The 19,512-nt window shown below is 47.6% G+C and overlaps 2 protein-coding genes across 3 annotated transcripts in view; one reads left to right on the plus strand and one right to left on the minus strand.

The window, feature by feature from the left end:
- The window catches only part of RBBP5 (RB binding protein 5, histone lysine methyltransferase complex subunit), a 39,898-nt gene extending 21,426 nt beyond the window's left edge, over positions 1-18,472 (plus strand). Inside the window, exon 14 of the mRNA XM_054803575.1 lies at positions 16,713-18,472. Within this exon, the coding sequence (XP_054659550.1) occupies positions 16,713-16,720 (8 nt within the window). The 3' untranslated portion in view covers positions 16,721-18,472. The remainder of the gene's footprint in view (positions 1-16,712) is intronic.
- Positions 816-19,512, minus strand: part of CNTN2 (contactin 2) — a 33,205-nt gene continuing 14,508 nt past the window's right edge. For both annotated transcript variants that reach the window (XM_054803568.1, XM_054803567.1), the window contains exons 3-23: positions 16,506-16,650; positions 16,048-16,223; positions 15,626-15,721; positions 15,111-15,320; positions 14,411-14,510; positions 13,968-14,143; positions 13,127-13,263; positions 12,464-12,593; positions 11,426-11,576; positions 11,015-11,142; positions 10,465-10,640; positions 10,210-10,330; positions 9,763-9,921; positions 9,471-9,620; positions 8,665-8,735; positions 8,238-8,472; positions 7,694-7,809; positions 7,135-7,321; positions 6,681-6,793; positions 6,424-6,592; positions 816-5,723 (exon numbers count right to left, since the gene is read on the minus strand). In XM_054803568.1, coding sequence (XP_054659543.1) covers positions 5,614-5,723; positions 6,424-6,592; positions 6,681-6,793; positions 7,135-7,321; positions 7,694-7,809; positions 8,238-8,472; positions 8,665-8,735; positions 9,471-9,620; positions 9,763-9,921; positions 10,210-10,330; positions 10,465-10,640; positions 11,015-11,142; positions 11,426-11,576; positions 12,464-12,593; positions 13,127-13,263; positions 13,968-14,143; positions 14,411-14,510; positions 15,111-15,320; positions 15,626-15,721; positions 16,048-16,223; positions 16,506-16,650 — 3,056 coding nt within the window. In that variant the 3' untranslated portion in view covers positions 816-5,613. The remainder of the gene's footprint in view (positions 5,724-6,423; positions 6,593-6,680; positions 6,794-7,134; positions 7,322-7,693; positions 7,810-8,237; positions 8,473-8,664; positions 8,736-9,470; positions 9,621-9,762; positions 9,922-10,209; positions 10,331-10,464; positions 10,641-11,014; positions 11,143-11,425; positions 11,577-12,463; positions 12,594-13,126; positions 13,264-13,967; positions 14,144-14,410; positions 14,511-15,110; positions 15,321-15,625; positions 15,722-16,047; positions 16,224-16,505; positions 16,651-19,512) is intronic.

A 19,512-nucleotide genomic window follows, 5' to 3' on the forward strand; every position in this document is an offset into this window, starting at 1 on the left:
GTTGGGGTGAGACTCCCCACGACCTGGTACTGCTGAGCCCAATTTCTCATCTGTCCGCTCTCCAGCATGACTGTGTCTGGCTTCAGCTTATCTCCAGCGAGACCCTCAGGCCTGTTCCACGCACAGTTCCTCTAGCTGATCTCTTGACATCCTTCCCAAAGGTAGAAGGAAGCCAGTAGATTTTTTTTTTTTTTTTTTTTAAGGCCAGAAGGAATGATTGTGATGAATTAATCTGACATAACATAGATGAGGTGATTTCATGCAGCGCTTCCTGCAATGAAGGAAATTATTTTCTGTAATGTAAGTGAACTTTTGCAAGCCTGCTAGCTTGTGGCTGATCTAGTGGATATCTTTCCTGGAAGACTTCCAGGCTTGGTTTAAAGGCTGTGATTGATGTCGAAGCTTTTTGGCAAGCTATTCCAACAATCGGTTACCCTTTCTGCTAATAAGGTTTATGAAATTGTTGACTTTGAGTTTTTTAGCATTACTTCCCAGCTGGAATACCAGCCAGAGGGAGCACATTATATTAACATCTCTAACCAGACCCTCAACACCAGCAATTCCTTGCTCCATGGGTAGTCTCTCCTCTTTTGGTTAGTTATCGCTGTCATGGGATAGAATTTGAGGTTACTATATCTTAATTGACTTAGCTTTTGCTGAGGGGTCCGGCTCCGTGCAGATGGGATCTCACTGGGCTCCTTGTTTGCATTAGGACGTGCGTTCAGGACAAATACAGTCCTGGCCTGTGGGACCCCTGAGCAAGCAAGGTACTAATTGCATTTAAGGCTGGACAGAAGTACCCCAGACTCTAGTAGTTGTCTAAAGTCTCCGAAGACCTTTATTTATGAACTGTGTGCTACTGTAGCCAATAAATAACCATAATTACAGTAAGTACAGTATGATTACAATGTTTCCTGTTTGGATTTCTTAAAAAAATAGCGTACAACAAAGTTACCAAGAAGAAAAACTGCCCAGTTTGTGTGTGTTGAAGCTGGATTAAAATATTCACAGCAGAGGGTTTCTGCGGCTGGGGGATAGCTTTGCAGGTTTAGAGCAGATGGGATGTAGACCCCCCCAGGCATTAGCTGAATGTGATGCCTGCGTTATCCAACTGATTCCTTGGGCAAAAATACGAGAGCATTTCCCGTTCAGGGCACGCGACTTCATCTGTCCTGCTGCACACGTGGGCAGTTCCCTATTCAAACTTACGTAGCTGCATGCCGAGTTTAGCCCAGACCACCTAAAACCAGAAGCGCAATCTTTGGTCTGGAAGTTCAATAGTATCAGGTAGACGATTATTTTACGTTAAATATGAATAAATCAGAACTGTAAAGCTCCTCTCATTTGGGAGTCTCAAAACATTTCACCCTTGTTGCATTCTCCTTACAGCACCCTTGTCGGGTTGGTTTTTACTACTGACAAGTAAATTGGACCCTGTGAAATTAGATTACTTTCGTTAGCGAGCCATTAGAGTGCTGAGAACAAAACCCACTGCGCCTAACTCATCCCTGTAAGTTAATCTCTAAAGCAAATGCTCAGAGCAATTAAATGTAGGGGATTCTTAATGAGACAGGAAATTGATTTGCAACCTAATGCAACAGTGTAAAGCCAGTAAACTCTGTTAAGATGTTGAAATCTAAGTTTTCTCCCCCAGCTCTGAACACCTTTCCCTTTAACCCCTGTGCTGCATTTTAGGAAGCTCTAACTGGCTTTACAGTAGGCTTCTTCCACATCTTTTTCTTCTGTTCATGGCTCTGGCTAGGCTTTATACGTAGTATTTTTGTAGCCTAGATAAAGTCGAACGAGGTACAAATGCTGCATTTGTACATGCAAATCCTTTTTCGTGGGTCACCTAACCCCCTGATAAATAAAATGGCTGAACGGACTGCCTAAGGCAGGCAGTCTTTGTCTTAACGTGGCTTCTGTCTCTGTATAAAAACTGAGCTTGTCTGGAGTGGGGTTTAGCCTGTAATGTCTGGGCCAGAACTTGGCCTTTCTCATGTACTGGTGTTGCAAGTGGAAAAATCTTTTCTGTCCCCCTCCCTCCCCAGTGTCCTTCACCCAAGGTGTTTCCCTGTGCTTACCTGTCGTGTTTCCTAACGTGCCACTATCTTTTCTGCTCTGCAGCTTTGGAGTATCAACAAATACCCCCAGAATTACAAAAAATCTGTGGGGGAGAGGCTGCCTGTTTACCACGTGCGTTTTTTCAGAGTTTCTTTTAGCTAATACTCAGGAAACGCTGATGTATGTCGGCTGGGCTGTGGCTGGCCGAGTTAGGCGAGGACTAGGTAGAAGAGGCAGCACAGATACCAGGACAGGTTTGCCTCCAGGAGCTCAGACAGTGACTGATCAGCTTGAATACGCACGTTACTTTCAAACCGCAAAGAACTTGCGAATACACAGTGGCCTGCTCGTGCCTCGCTTTTCAGGAAGGGAAACTGAGGCAGGGAGTGGTGAAATAATTGTTTGGAGCCATAGATGGAGTCAGTGTCAGAGCTGGGATTAGAGCAAGTGGTCGTAAGGCCGTTGTGGTTATCACTAGGTCATACCTCTTTGCTTCTATGTTTAATCCTTAAAACATTGCAAAAAGCACAGCACTGTTTTGATTAAAAATGCATACTGATGAAACTGTATGTGCTGATGACTTTTCAAAATTGAGGCGTAGCTTGAATTCAAATTGAAGACATTTAACTTTCAAGGGGATGTACTTGTCACTTGAAGGCTTTAGAAAATACTGTCCCATCAGTTTTACAAATTAGAATATATTCAGCCCATCTGCAATGCAGAGCAGTGCTAACTGGAACATTTGAAATCCAACTCATGTAGTTTTTCACTTCTTATATAAAATGTGCCTGCGATCTAGTTTAAGAAAATGTATTAACCTTCCCAGGGAAGTGTTGCAGGTGGCTGCTATTTAAAAACTAGAGGCATTGCAACATTGAGATACTGTTTTCACCATGCTATAAAGCATCTTGCTTTCCAACGCTGTGAAGTTCAATAAAACAGAGCCACTAGTGTTGCCAGACACATTTGGAAGCATCCCTTGAGAGCAAGTTTCTGTAACAGACATTGCGTAGCCAGCTGGTCAGTCCTAGAGTGATGCTGAACCTCAGCCCTTGGATGGGAAGCAGGAGTTCCTTGCTTCACTTCGCTTGCTTGTGAGAGCTCAACCAACACGTGGTCCATCAAAGCACGTTCTTTGGAGGTATCTGGTGTGCACCTCTGGGAGGGAATTAGCTGAGTCCGTTCGGTGAAGGCTCTTTGGGCATGTCGTGTAACCTTGCTGATCTTGTTTGCTCCTCTCCTGAATCGGGCCCATGCTTCATGCAGGACATCATCCAGCAGCGCTCTGGAGCTCCACAGGTCCGGTTAGTTTATGCCTCCTAAATATAGTCATCATAGTTCTGCATTTCCATCAGGTAACTGTTGCCCAAGCCCTAATTTTCTTTGCTTTTGAGCTAACACTGAATTCCTAATTTTCCTTTCATTCCGTCTTTTGTGGGAGAAGGGTTGAAGGCCCAGCAGGATGGAGGTGATAACAAAAATGCTGAACTAACAACATAAAATATTTTGCCAAACAAAGCTTCCAAACATCAATAAAAATATTTTAAAATCTTCAAGAACGTAAATCATACAAAAATATAGTTTATATTTAGCTGTTGTCCTTCTGAAAGAAGTGTTGCAACCTACTAGAGGGAACGAGGGGGTAATTCATGGAGAGGGACCTGGAGGAGGTCTGGGGTGCTGGATACCTGCCGTTGCTGCCTGCCTCAGCCTTCTGTGTGCCGGTGGGAGCTGTTGTCATCATCTTTCCACTTTACCCAGGTGTTATTTGTAATGGAAACAGTGAAGCACCCTTTCTTTTTCCTGCAGCTGTGCTCTAAATATTTAGACTCTTTAAGTTTGGGTTTTGTTTTTGTGGGGTTGGGGTTTTTTTGCTTGTTTCTTAAAGCATTTATCTTGTTTGCTAAACGCATAGGAGCCTTTCTCTTTCTTGCGTTTACCTTCTTGCTTCCAGGGTAGGCCAGATGCTAAAAGAATTGGGATGGGATCCTATGGATATATGCAATAGGCATAACTCTGGGGGGCCGGGCATTTATGCATGTAATCTCTCAAATGCTCACTAAGGCCTAGGACACAGAGTTTTAAAATGATTAGCAAAGGCAAGAACTTGGCAAGTAGTGTAGAAACTGTCTGTCAATCCCTTGCCGTTGCACAGTCCTGCAAGCGTAGCCCTTCGTCAGGTAACTCTGGAACTGAGATTGCTCAGGCCAGCAGTATTGTCCGCTGGGAAGGAGGCAGGTACAGGCAGGCAAAGGTCCCTAAAAGCGCCCTTGGGATCTAACCTGCAAGCAACGTAAATCAGCTTCTAGTCAACTTTGGTCAAGTGCTTTACCAGGAGACAGAGAGATTTTAATATGCAACATCTATTCCCAACCATTTTAGTTAATGGTGCGCGTCAGCATCCCTGGGGTACCAGCCCTCCCGTTTACAGTAGCTGTACGAGCCTTGGACCTGAAAACCGGACTGACTTACTGGTTGGATCTCAATCTTGCAGTCCCAAGGTGAGAATGGTATTTTGGCTGGATGGAGCCGTTTGTGTAGGGTGATGAATCTGACAGAGTCCAGATTTTCCTTGTCACCCCACTGATGGCTTCCTTGAGTCTCTAATTCTTGGTTAAATTATGTAATAGTCCTTTTTCTTCCTCCTTTAAGACCCTCTCTCTATTGAAATTGGATATATTGACATCTCTGTTATTAGGCAGAACTGCCTCCCCAAATTAGTGGATGCTAGAAAAGTATCTCCTTTTCGCTTACCCCTTCTCCTCCCCAAACAGAAAGGAAAGCAGCAAACAATATAACAAAAACACCCCAAAAGCGTGTGGGATATGGATAACATTGAACCATTGAACATTGCACCTCACGGCATGAGAGTTGATACAAACAATAGGCTGGGGTTGCAAGTTAACACCAGTGTTGTAAAAAAGCTTTTCACAATTTCAGCTCTGTGATCACCCATCTTCAGGCTGGGGCAGAGATCAATCTCTCCTGTGGCTTTATCTCCTTGGGCTGGTTGCTGCAGAATTTGGCTCATATTAGGGAGGGGGCGGGGGGGGGGGAATTCCTGTCCCACAATTTGTTAGAGATGGCTGTGGATGGGATTGATATGGAACGTGCTGATCACTCTGAAATCCTCAGTCCTCATCCTCCCGCTACCCCCCAAAATTCGCTGTACATATTAAAAAAAAAAAAAAAAAGTTTAGCAGTCTGGTTATTTTAGTACATGGCTTCATAAGGCAGAAAACCTACTGGATACAGTGTGTGGGGCAGTTGGCTGTCAGAATTCATGAAGAATTCTTCTTTGTTTTACTCGTTTCTTTAAAAAAATTTTAATCAGTTAAAGACCCATGTCTTGTATGAAAGCTTATATTCTTCCAAAACAACAACAAAAAAAAGCTGTTTCTTTCTTCCTCCCTCAAAACAATGTTGTCAAATCCTTTCTCTGAAATGCTGCTCTGGGACAAACTTGAAGTTGCAGCAGCCAAGTATTCAGTATTCTCCACTGGCTTGGGAGGAAGTGTGTCCGGGAGTCCTCTGCCGCGCTGGCCGTCGTCAGAGCTCCAGGTAGCTGATCAGGGCCACCATTACTAGAGAGTTAGTTGTGACAATGACAACGTGTGGCACTGGCCTCGTCACGGAGTCTTCCACCATCATACTTGTCCCTGAAAGAAAGGGAACGGGGAAGGAGCAACCGTCTCGTTGCACAGACGCAACCTGATGTCTTGAGGAAAGAGTCGGTAAAATGTTAATTCTGGGGCTCTGCGTGCTCGTATCGTATTTATCTCTGCTGAACCTCTCAGGACCGCTTGTATTTGAAACAAGAATTTGGAGATGGGCCCTGAGTACTTCCACCCTGAATCAAGGGAAGCTGCTGGAGTGGGGTCAGGGCCCCACAAACAAAGTCAGGCTTTCACTCTTAGTGAATGTGAGTTGGGTTTGCGTGGGGCCTTGAGGGCTTTAGCTGCAAATAATAAAGCTGGGCTCAGACTAGACTGAGAGGTTGCTCAGGGTCTGGGGAGAGGTTAGCTGATGGAGGGCTGGAGGGGAAAACCTCAGAAGATCCTTTGAGTGAACAGTGCAAGGGAGCCACAGACCAATTCCAGAGACTAAAACACTGGGGTAGGATGTTCCTGCGAGGGAGAGTGGGGTTCTAAAACATAATAGCATTTATTGTTGTTATACGATGCTATGGCCAGGAAGGGGAGGAGGTGTGACCAAGTCATTACTTATCAAAGAACAGCAGTAGGGAATGACAGGCAAGTGTCCTGCAAATTAACTCCTCTCTCTGAGCTTGTTATCCAGTGGTCTGTGAAGCACCCTGAAAATGAGCGTTTGTGTGTGCAGGGGGAGGAGCGTACATACCACTGTTTCGGAGGATGTGAACTTCTGCTGGGATTCCATCTCCCCCAGGGCCTGTCACCCTGATCTGTACAAAGGCGTGAGTGAAGTCTTCAGGGACGGGGATGTCGATCCGGCTCTTGCTGGCCAGGTATAGTGTGGGGGCAGAGTGGGAGTCCTGCCTGTAAAGCATCTGTTGGAAGAGGCAAGTTTGAGTTTCTGTTCGCTGTGACTTCCTTAGGATCACCTATAAGAGAAGGCAACCTATATGCTGCCTGTACCTTGTACCCCGTAACTGCAGACTCATCTGCCTTCGCCACCACTGGGTCCCACTTGATGCTGACTGTAGACCCAGAAAAAGTCCAGGAGATGTTGCCAGGCGGCCTCTTTGGTGCTAAGAGATATAAAACGAGACAGAGATTTGGTAAGTCAGGGACCGATGAGAAGGTTGTGCTGGTTACACACAACGACTGCTCGACAGGACTGATGGCACTGCTGGGGTTGGGTTGAAGGGCAGTGTCCCAGCAGACATTACGCTGAGCACAGGTCTCAGATAAGCGATGCACAGACGACAAGACTGATCTGAGGAAATTCAGGGAACTGTTTTATGGACTACTTAAAATGGCATTAGAGCGCCAAGATATAAAAGCTAATCGGTTAGCTGATCATTGGGGATCCTCCGGAGGAAGCATGGGAGGACAATGTGCAAAGCGAAGGTGGTCAGGGCTCACTCACGTGGCTTTGTTGTCGTGACATTGGTAGAGGGACTGGGGGGGCCGGTTCCAGCCCGGTTGTAAGCTCTGACTGACACGTGGTATTTCGTGTTGGGGTTTAGGCCTGTTACGTGAGCTGATGTGACCAGCCCTGCTGTTCTCACTCTGTCAGCTGCCTCCTCTTTATCACCGTCCTTCCAGTAGCGGATCTGAATAGAAAAGGGTATGATGGGTTTAGTAAAGATAGAGGCATTTGCAAATGGTAGACTCAGTCCATCCACAGCCGGCGCTGGACACCCTTTGGTATTTGTTTCTATGCATTTTGCTTAGTACGTGCCCAGAAATAAGGTTACAGCCTGCGCGGAAAGGCAAACGGGGAAAAAAAAGTGTTTCTCTCTTACTGATCTCTCGTGTCAGCAGTAGTACTGGCCCCTTTAGAGCCTTGTGCTACCCATTAATTATTCTCCATCTTTGGAAACAAAATGCTGTTTCCTTTCACCTCACTTAGCCTGGGGGAATTTTCTTTGCTGGGCTCTCCGATCTCAGTTTCAGTGTCTCTCATTCCCATCGCAGGCTCATACCTCGTAGCCCAAAAGCACTCCAGTCATGTCTCCCTGCTCAACGGGCTCCCAGGACACATCCATTTCTGAGGACAGAACAGCCTTGGCCATGACTCTGAAAGGAGCCACTTTCGGTTCTGAAAAAGACAACAAAAGGGAATAAAATCCTTTTCCTCACTCTGGGCAGCGCAATCACCGTACTGAAACGAAGGGCTCTACTGCAGCACGTTACCAGGCAGCTGGTATTATGTGTACGGAGCAAAGCGAGGGGAAGGGATTTAGGGACTTAGTGGGACAAGCAGGGCCACAGCTGTGTGCTCTGAGGATCTGCGTCTGCTCTGAAGCCCTGGGTGTACAGTCACGGCTGGGCTTAGGGAAACAGCTCTCTGTGTCTTTGAAGGAGAAGATAAATGTTGTGCTGAAATTAGTCAGCTGCTCTCCGAGTAAAAGAAACCTATCGCTGAGGTCCCAGACAGACAGAGCTCTGCAGGGAGCTGGTTGAGGACATGTTGGTTGGTTGGACAAAGCACGGTGAATTCAGAGTCGCCACAGTCCCCCTTCTTACCTTCTTCTGCAGAGTACACGATGGCGGTGAGGCTCTCTGGCCCCTCTCCTTTCCTGTTGTACGCTTTGATCTTCACTTCGAAGGGCGTGTAGGGACCGATGCTCTCGTTACGGTAGACGTAGTGCAGCGATTCTGCGTGCGGCACCCTTGCTGTCAACCACCCCTGGGTGCCTTTCTTGCGAAACGACAAGATGTAGCCAAAGCCATCTCCGTTCTGATAGTCCCGCAGCGTTGGCTGTGTGGGGGGCAGAAAGAGAGAGGAGCCTTGGTCAGTTCAAACGAGCGAGACTTTGAACTAAGCACAGCGTTTGGCTCAACCCCATATCAAAATTGTAATTGCAGCACTTATTTCCCCAAAGAAATGGCACGTGCTCCTCCCCCTGGCCCTCTCCCAGCATCCACGGCTGGTGCCGTGCTGCCGGCTTACCGTCCAGTTGATGATCAGCTCGTTGGGAGCCCCTCCGCCTCCGCTGAGCCCAGATGGTGCCACAGTAGGTGCTGTCGGGTCCCCACACAAAAGCAGACAGCACAGGTTGAGTTAAGGAAACAATAGCGACGAAGATGAGCACAGACACCGTACGATCTGGGAGTAGCCAGGCTTTGATAGCTCGTATGAAAGTGCTTGTCTCTATATTTTCAGTGTATTTCAGATATTTGTGGAAATCAGGTCTAGAACACCAGCTAGTGCCTGACGAGCTTATTTGGAGGCAGCGTGTTTCCGAGGGGACAAGAATCAAGCTCAAAAGCAGGGATATGGAGGAGAGCTTTTATTGGAAAGGACTTAATATGCATTTGGTGTATTCTGCTGTTCTTACATCCCTTCTGTTTGCACTTTCAAGCAGCAGAAGATAGAATGAACGTTCACAGCCATTTGCTGGGAAATTTACCTTGTCTTTGCAGAAATGTGCTCTGTGATATAATAGGGCTCTTTCCCCTTTCTAAGCATTACTGCCCAGAAGGTACAGAATTCAAAGGCAGGATTTATGATGGTTTAATATATTGTATCTAGTGCTGGTGAAGTTAGCTGCCAGCTCTAGCACTGCTTTGTCTTTGACATGTAAATGGGCAAAAGGCAGAAAATTTTGTGATGGCATCACCTCAAGGAGCACTCAAAGAGACGACTAATTGTTTGGGCCCAAGGGATGCTGCCAGCCAGCCTTCCCCCTCCAGCGTGTAGGGACAGGACAGGTACCTCTGATTCCCCTTTCCACCTCCGAGTGTATCTGCACGTACCTGCTTCTTTGGTACGGATTTTGCTGGAGGGTAAACTTGGCTCCCCAACTCCAAGAATGTTACTCGCTAAGACCCGAAACTCGTAATCCATCCAAGGAATGAGGTTCACCACCTGGGCTGTCTCTGCGTTGCCTTCAATATTTACAGGATCTATATAATCCAATAACATGAGAGGAGAACAAATAGAGCGAGTGGCAGCCAGCGTACGAGCACAGAGCAAGAACTTGTCAGCGGGCTGGTGCCCTGCAGCCAGCATGGGCCATGCCACCGCTGCTGCCATCAAGACACTTACTGGTACGCATTTGCTTCCACTTGCTGGAGAGCAGGGTCCGCGCCTCGATGATGTACCTGGCGATAGGACTGTGGTTATCAAAGCCGCGGCTCCAGCTCAGCTGGATGGTGGTGTCACTGATGTCTCTCACCACCACGCCCCCAGGGGGGCCTGGAGGTCCTGGGATGATGGGGAGGCAGACAGACATGTTACTACGATGAAAGATTTGGAGGCTTATTGCTCTTTATTCTGTGAAAGTCATGAATTAAAATCAGGGCTTTCTTTTCTGGAGGCCAGGAAGCCTCACCTCCAGTTTTGGCCTCCAGAAAAGTTCATAAGCCTGTCCCATCTGCTTCAAAGATTAGATGGTGAGGTGGTTGCAAGGGAAGAGCGAGCTGATCCTTTGCAAGGACCATGCCATTACTTCGGGCTTGTAAGGAGCAGGGGACTTTACGACAGAGAAATTACCTCTGACAGTCAGCGTGGCTGACTCCGAAGCACTGTCCACAACTGTCTGGGCTGTACACGTGTACCGCCCCGAGTGCTTCAGCTGGGTGTTGAAGATGCTGAGGTCCCCAATAGCTTCCTTCTGCGTGGAGAAGAGAGAAGACAGTGGGGAGAGCATTCACGCCTGATCACAATCCAGCACTCGACATGCAGACGAAGAAGCCGTTATTAGTCGTCTGTCCTTTTTGATGGTACGTAATTGCCCTTTCTACTCACCACACTGGCTCGCCGGTAGTGCCCCTCGGACTTGTCAAAGTCAATGGGGAAATCATCTAGTGACCAGGTGAAGGTTAGGTCCATAGTTGGATCATGGGACGCGTGACATTGCAGAGTCAGGTTTTCACCCACGTTGATATCGGCACTAGATGGTGCCAATGTGATTTTGGTGGCATCTGCAGAGAAAGAGCAGGGAGGGCTGTTAGCTGCAGATGTCCACGTACCAGATGTATATTAATCTGCAGAGCATCCAAACCAACTAACACTTTCCAGCTTGTCGTCATCCCTCTCTAACAGCTGTAGTTTTACAGGAGGAAGATGAGGGATTACAGTGGTTAGAAGATGGAAATGCTTTTCTCAAGGACCAGTTGTTGGCAGGTATGATTTGGTGGGTCAGGCAGAAGGTTTGCTGCTCCACAGGCTGAAATGTGTCCTATTCCCTGAGTACTGCATTGTTTTTTGGGAGTATGAGGAGAGGAGAAATACCACATCATGGCATTCTTAAACGTTTCTTGCACGATTGACCCCAAATCAAGGCAAACATCTCTACCTCGAACAGAGAGGATTCCAGTGCTGTTGGCTTTGCCCATGAAATTCTCAGCAAAGCAGGTGTACTTTCCCTCATCAGATTTGCTGATATTCTGGAGGATCAAGGTGCCATCTGTGGTAATAGTCACCCTGAAAGGAAGAAGAACCATAAAAGAGGAAGGTTAAAATGTCACTTCACTCTGTAGACCTGACAATTTCCAGCACTCGCTGATTTTAGAGAAACTGGTGATAAAGACAGGACTGCAAAATATTACGTAGGAGTTTTCTAAAGAAGAAACTAGAGGAATAACAAAGTGCTTATGTTCGGGGATGTAGCAGCGCACTTGGGTCATCAAGTCCAGTCTTCTGGCAAGGAAAAAAAAAAGTGATTTTAGCTATGGTTTCTAGGTAGAAGCTGACTCAGTGCTGCTACCTGCTACTGTTGATCAGAAGTTCAGTCCCTTTGGTCCAGAGTACAGTGGCTTTTGGTGCTGCTCTTGGTTGGCACGGGATGATGACCTTCCCGCTTCGGGCTGCAGGTATCAGTCGCTTCACTGGGTTTAGTCTAAAATCTGGTGCTAAGGCTACAGGGGAAAAAAAGAAGATTAAGGAATGATTACGGAACCCTGCTGTGTGAGCATTTTAACTGCCGTGTAACTAGGTATTGATTTGTTGTTAGATGACTTGGTAACAGAAGCATGGCAATATCTGGTGAGCGAGATGGAGTGATTCCTCTGCTGCCGGGCGGTTTCTAACGCCTGCCAAGGCAGGTGTTATGCGACACGTGTCGTACTTAGCGATGGTGATATGACCCTAACAAGTGCAAGGTCTTTGAGAGACACAAGAACAGCTGCTTTTGAAAATGTAGAGGATGTTCTCTTCAATATCCTGACCAAAGTCACCAATGCGGACATCCAGCTTGCCTAAAACTCCTCCTGGAACTGCAGAGATAGAATCGGGTTTTATCTGTTGCCCTCATGCATTGCAGTGTGTTAATGTTGAACAGTTGATGCTTAGGGCCTTAAATTTATCTCTGGCATCTACTGACCATGAGGAGATAAGCTTTTAGACTAATGTGGAATGGGTTTGGCATCAGTCCAGTTCCAGTCACCATCCATCAAAGCAGGGTGACTGAATACTGAACTCTTCTCTTTGACCTCTTTCCTCCAAAAAAGAGGAAGGCTGTGGAGTGGAAGGAAGCTTGTAGTGCTGCTGCTGCCTGTCCTGTACACTTTCTGTAGCAAAACAGATGTCCTTGTTCTCTTTCAGCGTTACTGAATTTACACAAGATTTAAATTTTAAAGGGCTGTAGAGTGTCTTGTTGAACCAGCAACTGTATTTCAATGGTGAGTGAAGCAGTTTTTGTCTGCTCTTATCTTACTCTGAGATTGCAAGCATAGGATATTAGGAAGAGTGCTAAAATTCTTCAGTGTCCCATTGAAACCCAGAGCACTGGGAAATGAGAAATTACCTTGCACTGTTAATTCAGCACTTGCATATACTGTGCCATGCTTGTTCTCAGCCACACACTGATACATGCCAGAGTCCTCCAGGACTAGCTTGGAAAATCTCAGCTCTCCACCGCTCACTTCGATGCGGTTCTGTGCAAACAAGAGGATGAACCCATTAGATGAGAAAAACAAAAATGGAACTCAAGCCTCGTGTGTTCAGGGTTGAGTTTCATTACAGACTCTTATGCCAGTATGAAGCCAGCGTGGTTTTCCATGGGAGAAAACGCAGGCTGTTTTTTCTGTGTGTCCAGTCACTACCCCACGTCACTGTGCTCTGTTTGCTGAGACTTCTGAGTGCCTGAGCAGCAACGTGCAGGTCATACAAAGACAGGTACAAGGTGCTATTTATCTGCCCTGATAACTGGCTGCGAGTTCCTGTAGTTGCATGAAGCAATGGCTGGGATGGCAGTGACGGGAGAAGGAACTTGCTGTCGGTAAGGACTGTGGCATTGCTTTGCAGCCTCATGGGGGCACATGGAATAGGGATGCAGGGTGATAAAACGGGGTTGAGATGCATTTGCAGCGAGGCAGGAGAGGCTCTAAGTCTGGAGTAGCAGGTTCAGTACTGCAAGTTGTGGTGTGTGCGCTGGCTGAGCTGCTCTCGCTGTCAGACCTGTTGGTACCTGGGAGGTCAGCGGCTGCCCGTCCCGAAGCCATCGGACTGCGGGCCTGGGTTTGCCAGCAGCCGCGCAGCTCCAGCGCAGGTCAGACCCGATGTCGGCTTCCGTGTCTGTGATCACCTTCAGCCACTCTGGCTGAGCTGGAAAGGAGCAAGAGAGGTGGCAGAGCCAAGAAGATCAGATGAGAGGTTTGTTGTGCCAGGCAGGCAGAAGGATGCTCATTGTGTCATCTCTGCTGGCAGATTTATTTATCACAGCATGGTTCACCATAGTAACAGCCTTTGCCTTTTGTGCAGCGATGCACGGCCGAGTCCTCTATGGGTCTGGCTGCAGCTGTACATGTGGACTGCACAAAATTACGGCAGAATCCAGATCTGAGGAAGAACATTATGGTTTCCCTTCTTAAGAGTAAATGTAGTCATTCCTGAACTTCAGGAAAGACTGGATTCAGACTAAGATAAACAGGTTAAGTTTTGGAACTTGACTAGATCTGATTAATAGCTCCAAGCATTAACTCTTGTGGAAGAACCCCAGGCTTGGAGAGGACCTTGGTTGAGAGCCAAGTTTGATTTTTACCACTACACTTCCTTCCCTGGTTATGTCATTTTTGCTAGAATTATTTTAGAGCAAGTTAGGAGGTCTCTCTCTACTTGCCATAGCCTAAATGTATCCACTGAGGAAAGATACCAGTGATCTCTGCGGGTCTTTGTTATGGTTTTGCAATAGGTTTAATTGGGGCTGATACGAGGCAGGATCAGAGGTGGTGGTTTCACTCCCAAAGGCTCAGTCTGTTGCCTGGGGCATCTTGCTGTGCTCTGGCAAGGCATGTGTTTAAATGCGTTACCTTGAATGATGATGCGGCCCTGGTAGGTGTCTCTCCCTTTGATGTTTTCAGCCTCACACTCATAAGTGCCTTCATCCTCAAAGCCAACATCCTGGATCTGCAAGAGGGGCTCGCTGCCGATCCACTTGGAGGACTGTGAGCCGTCCAGCTTCCTCCACTTTATTCGAGGAACAGGGCTATGTAAAAGTAAATAATTTTTTACTCTTGGGTACCCCATGCTGCATTACAGTGTAGTATAACTCAGTCCCCATTTAGCCACCCAGGTCCCATCCCAGCTGGGCCTTGGCCAGCAGAACAGATGGCTTTGGCCAAGTCCTCCCTCCTCTTCTTCCCCCTCCATCTCTGGTCTACAGTAGACCCGTCCAAGAGAGGGGCTGTGGAAGTTGCAGGTTCTGCGGTGCCCTCCCCGTCCCAAGCCTGCGCGACGCAGATGCGGCACTCACTTTCCAAAGGCAAAACACTCCAAAGTCACCATCTGCCCAGCCAGAGCGTAGGTGTCTGCAGGAAACCTGGCTTTTATGCTGGGTGCGTACTGCCTGGCATCTGTTAAAAGGAAAGCACTGCTGAGGAGTTCTGGATGACTTTAAAATGGCACGCGCGAGGTCTTAAAAGGGCAGAGGTACCCTCAAGGTTACGCTACTTTGCACAATTTTCGTGCGTTTGGATAATTTACAGGTGGCAGAGGCTAAGTCTCATTTTCCTCTTAAAACAGCTCTTACTAAAGTCTCTTAAAAACCTCTTTACAACACCTCAGGTCTATTTCTCCTGAATTTCCTACCTGCTTAAGTCCCTTCACCCTGCCCAAGAAATATCTTTAGCTGCACCTCTGCAAGGTCACCAAAGGCAGAGGAGACTAGTTTCAGAGATATGTGAGCCTGCACAGGCTGCACCTTCTGCCATTTCTCTTTCACAAGCAAACAGAGAAACCCCATGTTTCGTAGCTACACAAGCAGCAAAGCCTGGAGAGAGGACTGCTTCCCCCAGGTTCCAGCCAATTAATATTTTTGTAAGCTCTTCAGCTCCCTTGAAAGGCTGGTGGGTGATGTGAGCACTACTGGAGTCCTGAGGAGCCCGAGTGCTTTGTGGTGGCTTGTTAATTTTGCATTTTGCCCAGTCCCCTCGTGATAATCCAAGAGCACTGACCCTCTGCAGAGAGGCTGAGCCGGGAGAACTTGCTGAAAACACTCTTGGTGATGAAGTCGATGTGGCTGGTGGCAAAGCATGAATAGTTCCCCAGGTCGGAAGCTTCTGTCTTGGCAATGTAAAGGTTTCCTGTGGTCTGAGAGACGAAACGCCTTCCATCGGCTGGGATGAAATTGGGAAATTCATTGAGGAGCCATCGATAGGATAAGCCTGTGGGGAAAAGAAAAAGGAACAAACTGCACAAGTTGCCTCTGTCCTCTGAGCTGGGACTAAACCAAGCAGGCTGTCTTCTAGACCACCCTAAGCTGAAGTTGGTCCTTGGATGTTTTCCTCACATGCTAAGTCTTCTGTTTTGTTGCTTTACAGAACCTGAATTAAAACCAAATTTGCTTCCCTAAAATTCCCAAAGAAAAGCAAGGAGTGATTCACATCCCTTGCTCTGTTGCATCTCTCCACCCGGCACCGGCAGTGCTGCTAATCCCCGCTGGTGGCGATGCTGAAATGCAAACCCTTACCTGGGTAGTGGGGAGGAGGGCTGCAGGCGAACATCACTCCCCAGCCTTCTGTAATCTTCACAGGGTCTCGCTCTTCTGCGGAGAATTCCTGCAAAACTAAACATGCAAAGTGAAACCTGTCCATGGACAAAAAAACAGCGGGAGGAATTCCTGTCTTTTATCTCCTCCTCCACAGACTGATCTTTTCAGTGGTTGTACAGAGGGAGATCCAAAAATATTACTGACTTTCTGTCGCGCATCAAATTTCTACGGCACCTCCATGTTAATGGAAAGCGCCAGGGGATTTCTCCAAGTGGTGATGATGTTGGGTACCGTGCACAGGAGAGCTTCTCTCCAACCTTTATTGGTGCGAGCAGAGGGGCTGAGTTTACCCCCAACAGAACTGTGGCTGCATTTCATTTACCTTGTGGACACAAACTTACAGCCAAAGCGGAGGGAGGCTTCCCTGCTGACCACCGTGCCCCTGGAATTAGAGGCCACGCATTGGTAGGAGCCAGCATCCTTGGCTTTCACTGGGTTGCTTATCACTAGGTCGCCTGCAACCAGCCTGTAACGGGAATCTGGCTCCATCTTTATCTCTGTGCCATTCATCTTCCACCTGCCAAGAGCAAGCGTAAAGAGTGAGAGGGGTAAATACTCATTGCAGCACTCGTGGTGCCTCGCAGGAGGCTCTGCTTGTTGGTTTTTCCAGCTGTGGCGCGTTGGGATTTGAGTTAGATTTGTATCTGCTCTGTGACCTGGGAGGGATGGCACATCTTGTGTGGACAAGGAGGCCAATTCCCACGTTAGTGATTTTCTTATGTATAAGTGGAGAACAGAAAGCAAAATTCTTGATGGTTGTGTCCCAGTCCTGGTACAGAGTGAGAGCAGGTGAGCTCACCTGTAGGTCGCAGGGGGACTGGCTCTTGCTCGGCAAGCCAGCGTGACTTTCTCTTCTGCTGAGCCTTCGGGGAAGAGGGTGTGGACAGGCTGCTCTTCGAACACTGGCCCGTAGTTCCTTGTGCTGCTCTGTGCTCGGCACCAAACTGCAAGAGAGGGAAAACCTGCTCAGCTCAACTTAGCTTTTTCTAAAAATTCTCATTTTTAGTTTTGTAGGGTGTCCCCGGCAGCGTCAGAACTGCACCTAGAATAAAAGAAGGAGCAACGTGAAAATCACAACCCATCTGTCACCGCAGCCCAGCCCCAACCATGGCTTTGGGCAGATAACGTGCATTTCCCACTGAGCATCTCGCACCGTCTCAGCTGTGCCAGAGGGACCAGACACGCTTAAAGACGTGCAGATGAAGGACAACTGACACACGCCTCTTGGAAAACTGTGCACAGACGAGACTGGAGCTGGGAACCCCTGGATGCCCCCCTTGTCCCTGGCAGTGAGGACGTGCTGGTTCCTCCTTTGTCTGTACAAACTTCAGCTGGTTGGTTCTTCTGAAGTCCTCTCCGGGACAAGGGAGGAGAGAGGAGAACCTGGATCTTCGCAGCTCTGCCACCGCCTCCCTGCGCACACCTGGCAGATCCCCTCCACCCCTCCGTCTGCAACATCATTGGCTCTTGACGACTCAAACCTGCTGCTTGCTGGTGTGCAAACCAGCGCTGCAGGTATCGGTTCTGCGATTCAGCTAATGGGATGAGCTTGAAGCTTCCTTTGTGTTCAGACGTGGGTTTGATTCTCCTCTTGCTGTCATGAGCATGGCTCAGGCGTAGGTCCAAGAGGCACGTAAGAACCTGCCTGGCTTCTCCTGTGCCGTGCCTGGGCCACGCTTTGGTGTGGTGGTGATGTTTCACTGGAAAGTGCCAGCTGTCCGCAGTGAGTGATGCTGTGTCTCAGAGAAATGGCAAACCCTAGCAGACCCCCTTCCATGCAAGCTTAATGGAAATGGCAGCGCAAATAAATAAGAACAAAGCAGAAGCTGCCTGGAAATCTCCTCACTGCAGAAGCAGCTAGTGGGATAAGGATCGTCAGCAAGTCTGTTTTCTCCCTGGCACCCTGAGTGGGGACAGAGCCACCTCAAGGCAGCATGCTCCCAGCGCAGTCCCCCTCTGCCTCTGCAGTGATAAGCTCAGAGATGCTTAGGTAGCCCCAGGATCCTTCCATGCTTTGTAATTGAATTAATAACTGTCTTAAAACTGCCATGCCAGCCAGCAATCTGTTTCCTTCCCTACAGTACACAGCATGGTCACTAGTTAAATTAAGTGACTCCAGTAAGTGTGATGTTTTATGCAAGAGTAACTTCCAGCAGGGAACGGCCAGCTCAGCTCTCCTGGGCTCGGGGGAAGCAGCCCTTTACCTGTAGCTCCTGGGGTTCGTCTCATGTTCCGGCTGCTCTTGCATGTGGAGATGAGGGTGAGACGGGAGAGGGGCTCCACTAATTGGCTCAGGGGGTTCGGAGCAGCTGTCGGCTGCTCCTTGTGTCCGAGCCTCGGCCAATTACCCAGCCCTCAGCCCCGGCAGCGGGGATGTGCTGCTGCAAGGGAGGCACGTGCGGGCTGGAGCCTGATGGTCCCTGGTGTCACACGGGAGAGAGGGACTGTAGCCTGCGTTTAATACTTTGAAATAAGAGAAAAGCTGCCTTTTGAGGGTTGTATTCCCTCCAAATCAGTGTAGGTGCCATTTTCCTTCTAGAATAGTTATATTCACAAAGGAGAAGCTTGTGTAAGCTGGAAATCTTCTCTCAGTTGGGTCAGCAACGGCTGTGCTGAGCCAGTCTCAGCTGGAAATAACTCTGCTGACCAGCCAGTAAAATAATCATGAGTTAACGGGGAATTAATAAGAAAGTAGTATATTAATTGTGTTCTGATAGATGGTAGTGAATATATTAAGGTTTAACAGCTTTACATTTTGAGATTAATAGGTAGCATATGGTAAATAATTTCTATTTATTTAACAAATAAAATCTATATTATTAACACTCACATGTATGCCTTTTCTCATGGGATGCTCTTTCACAATCAAGCCAAATTACACTAATCATCCTTTCTGATTCCACCCAGAGTCTGCACCCCGTTGCTCTCCGCTGCTGTCCCCTTTTCTCTGCCAAGGTTGCGGACTACAACTGTCAGGCATTGATTTTCACAAATGTAATCAATGCCAGAAGTCCAGATGAGTTTTTATCTACAGTTCCAAGGTGTCTGGGTGGTGTTGGGGGTGAAATGCCTGGATCTCTCACTCATTAAGCAAAACAATGGTTAGATTAAAGTAATAATTAAATAGTTACAAGATCGGGATATGGTTAGAACTAAGAATTGAGAGCAAAGCAGAGTGGCAAATCTTAGTGCCTCTGAGGCTGATCGTCTGGGCTGCTTCTGTCACCCCAGAACTCTCATTTTTAATGTTACCAGAACAGGTACCTTCCTTGGGCTCTAGCATTTGGGTGGCGGGGAAGAGACAAACACAAAATAAAGGTCATCAAGCCTGCAAGCCAAATTTGCAAGAGGCAGAGTGATGGGCTCAGAATTGGGGATGCCTTATGCAGCCCTACTTTCTGTGTTAAAATCCAGCTAGGTGAGCAGCAATTATGGTAAATATGCTGCTACGCCTCTCTAGAACAACATTCATTATTAGGAAAAATAAATATGAACACCAAAATAAACAAGAATAGGTGAAAGTGGAACATCTGAAAATTAAGATTTGGAAAAACAGCTGCAGAAATGCTTGAAGATTTCACATAGCGCTCCAAGAGTGATTTGTGCTACTGTTTGGGAGAGAAAAATACCGTATCACAAAGTACGCCACCAAGGATGTAGCAGTCTCTGTGCATATAAAAAAATCCTAAACTTTATACCAAATCTGGCTGGAATAGACAAAGCTCAAACCTCTCCTTTGCCACTGCAGTGAGCAGGGAGGTGACGCTGGCCCGTTTCTGACAGGGTGGGTTTGCATTATTTTTAGT

The sequence above is a fragment of the Grus americana genome, chromosome 25 (genome assembly GCF_028858705.1).
Source record: "Grus americana isolate bGruAme1 chromosome 25, bGruAme1.mat, whole genome shotgun sequence".
Lineage (NCBI taxonomy): Eukaryota > Metazoa > Chordata > Aves > Gruiformes > Gruidae > Grus > Grus americana.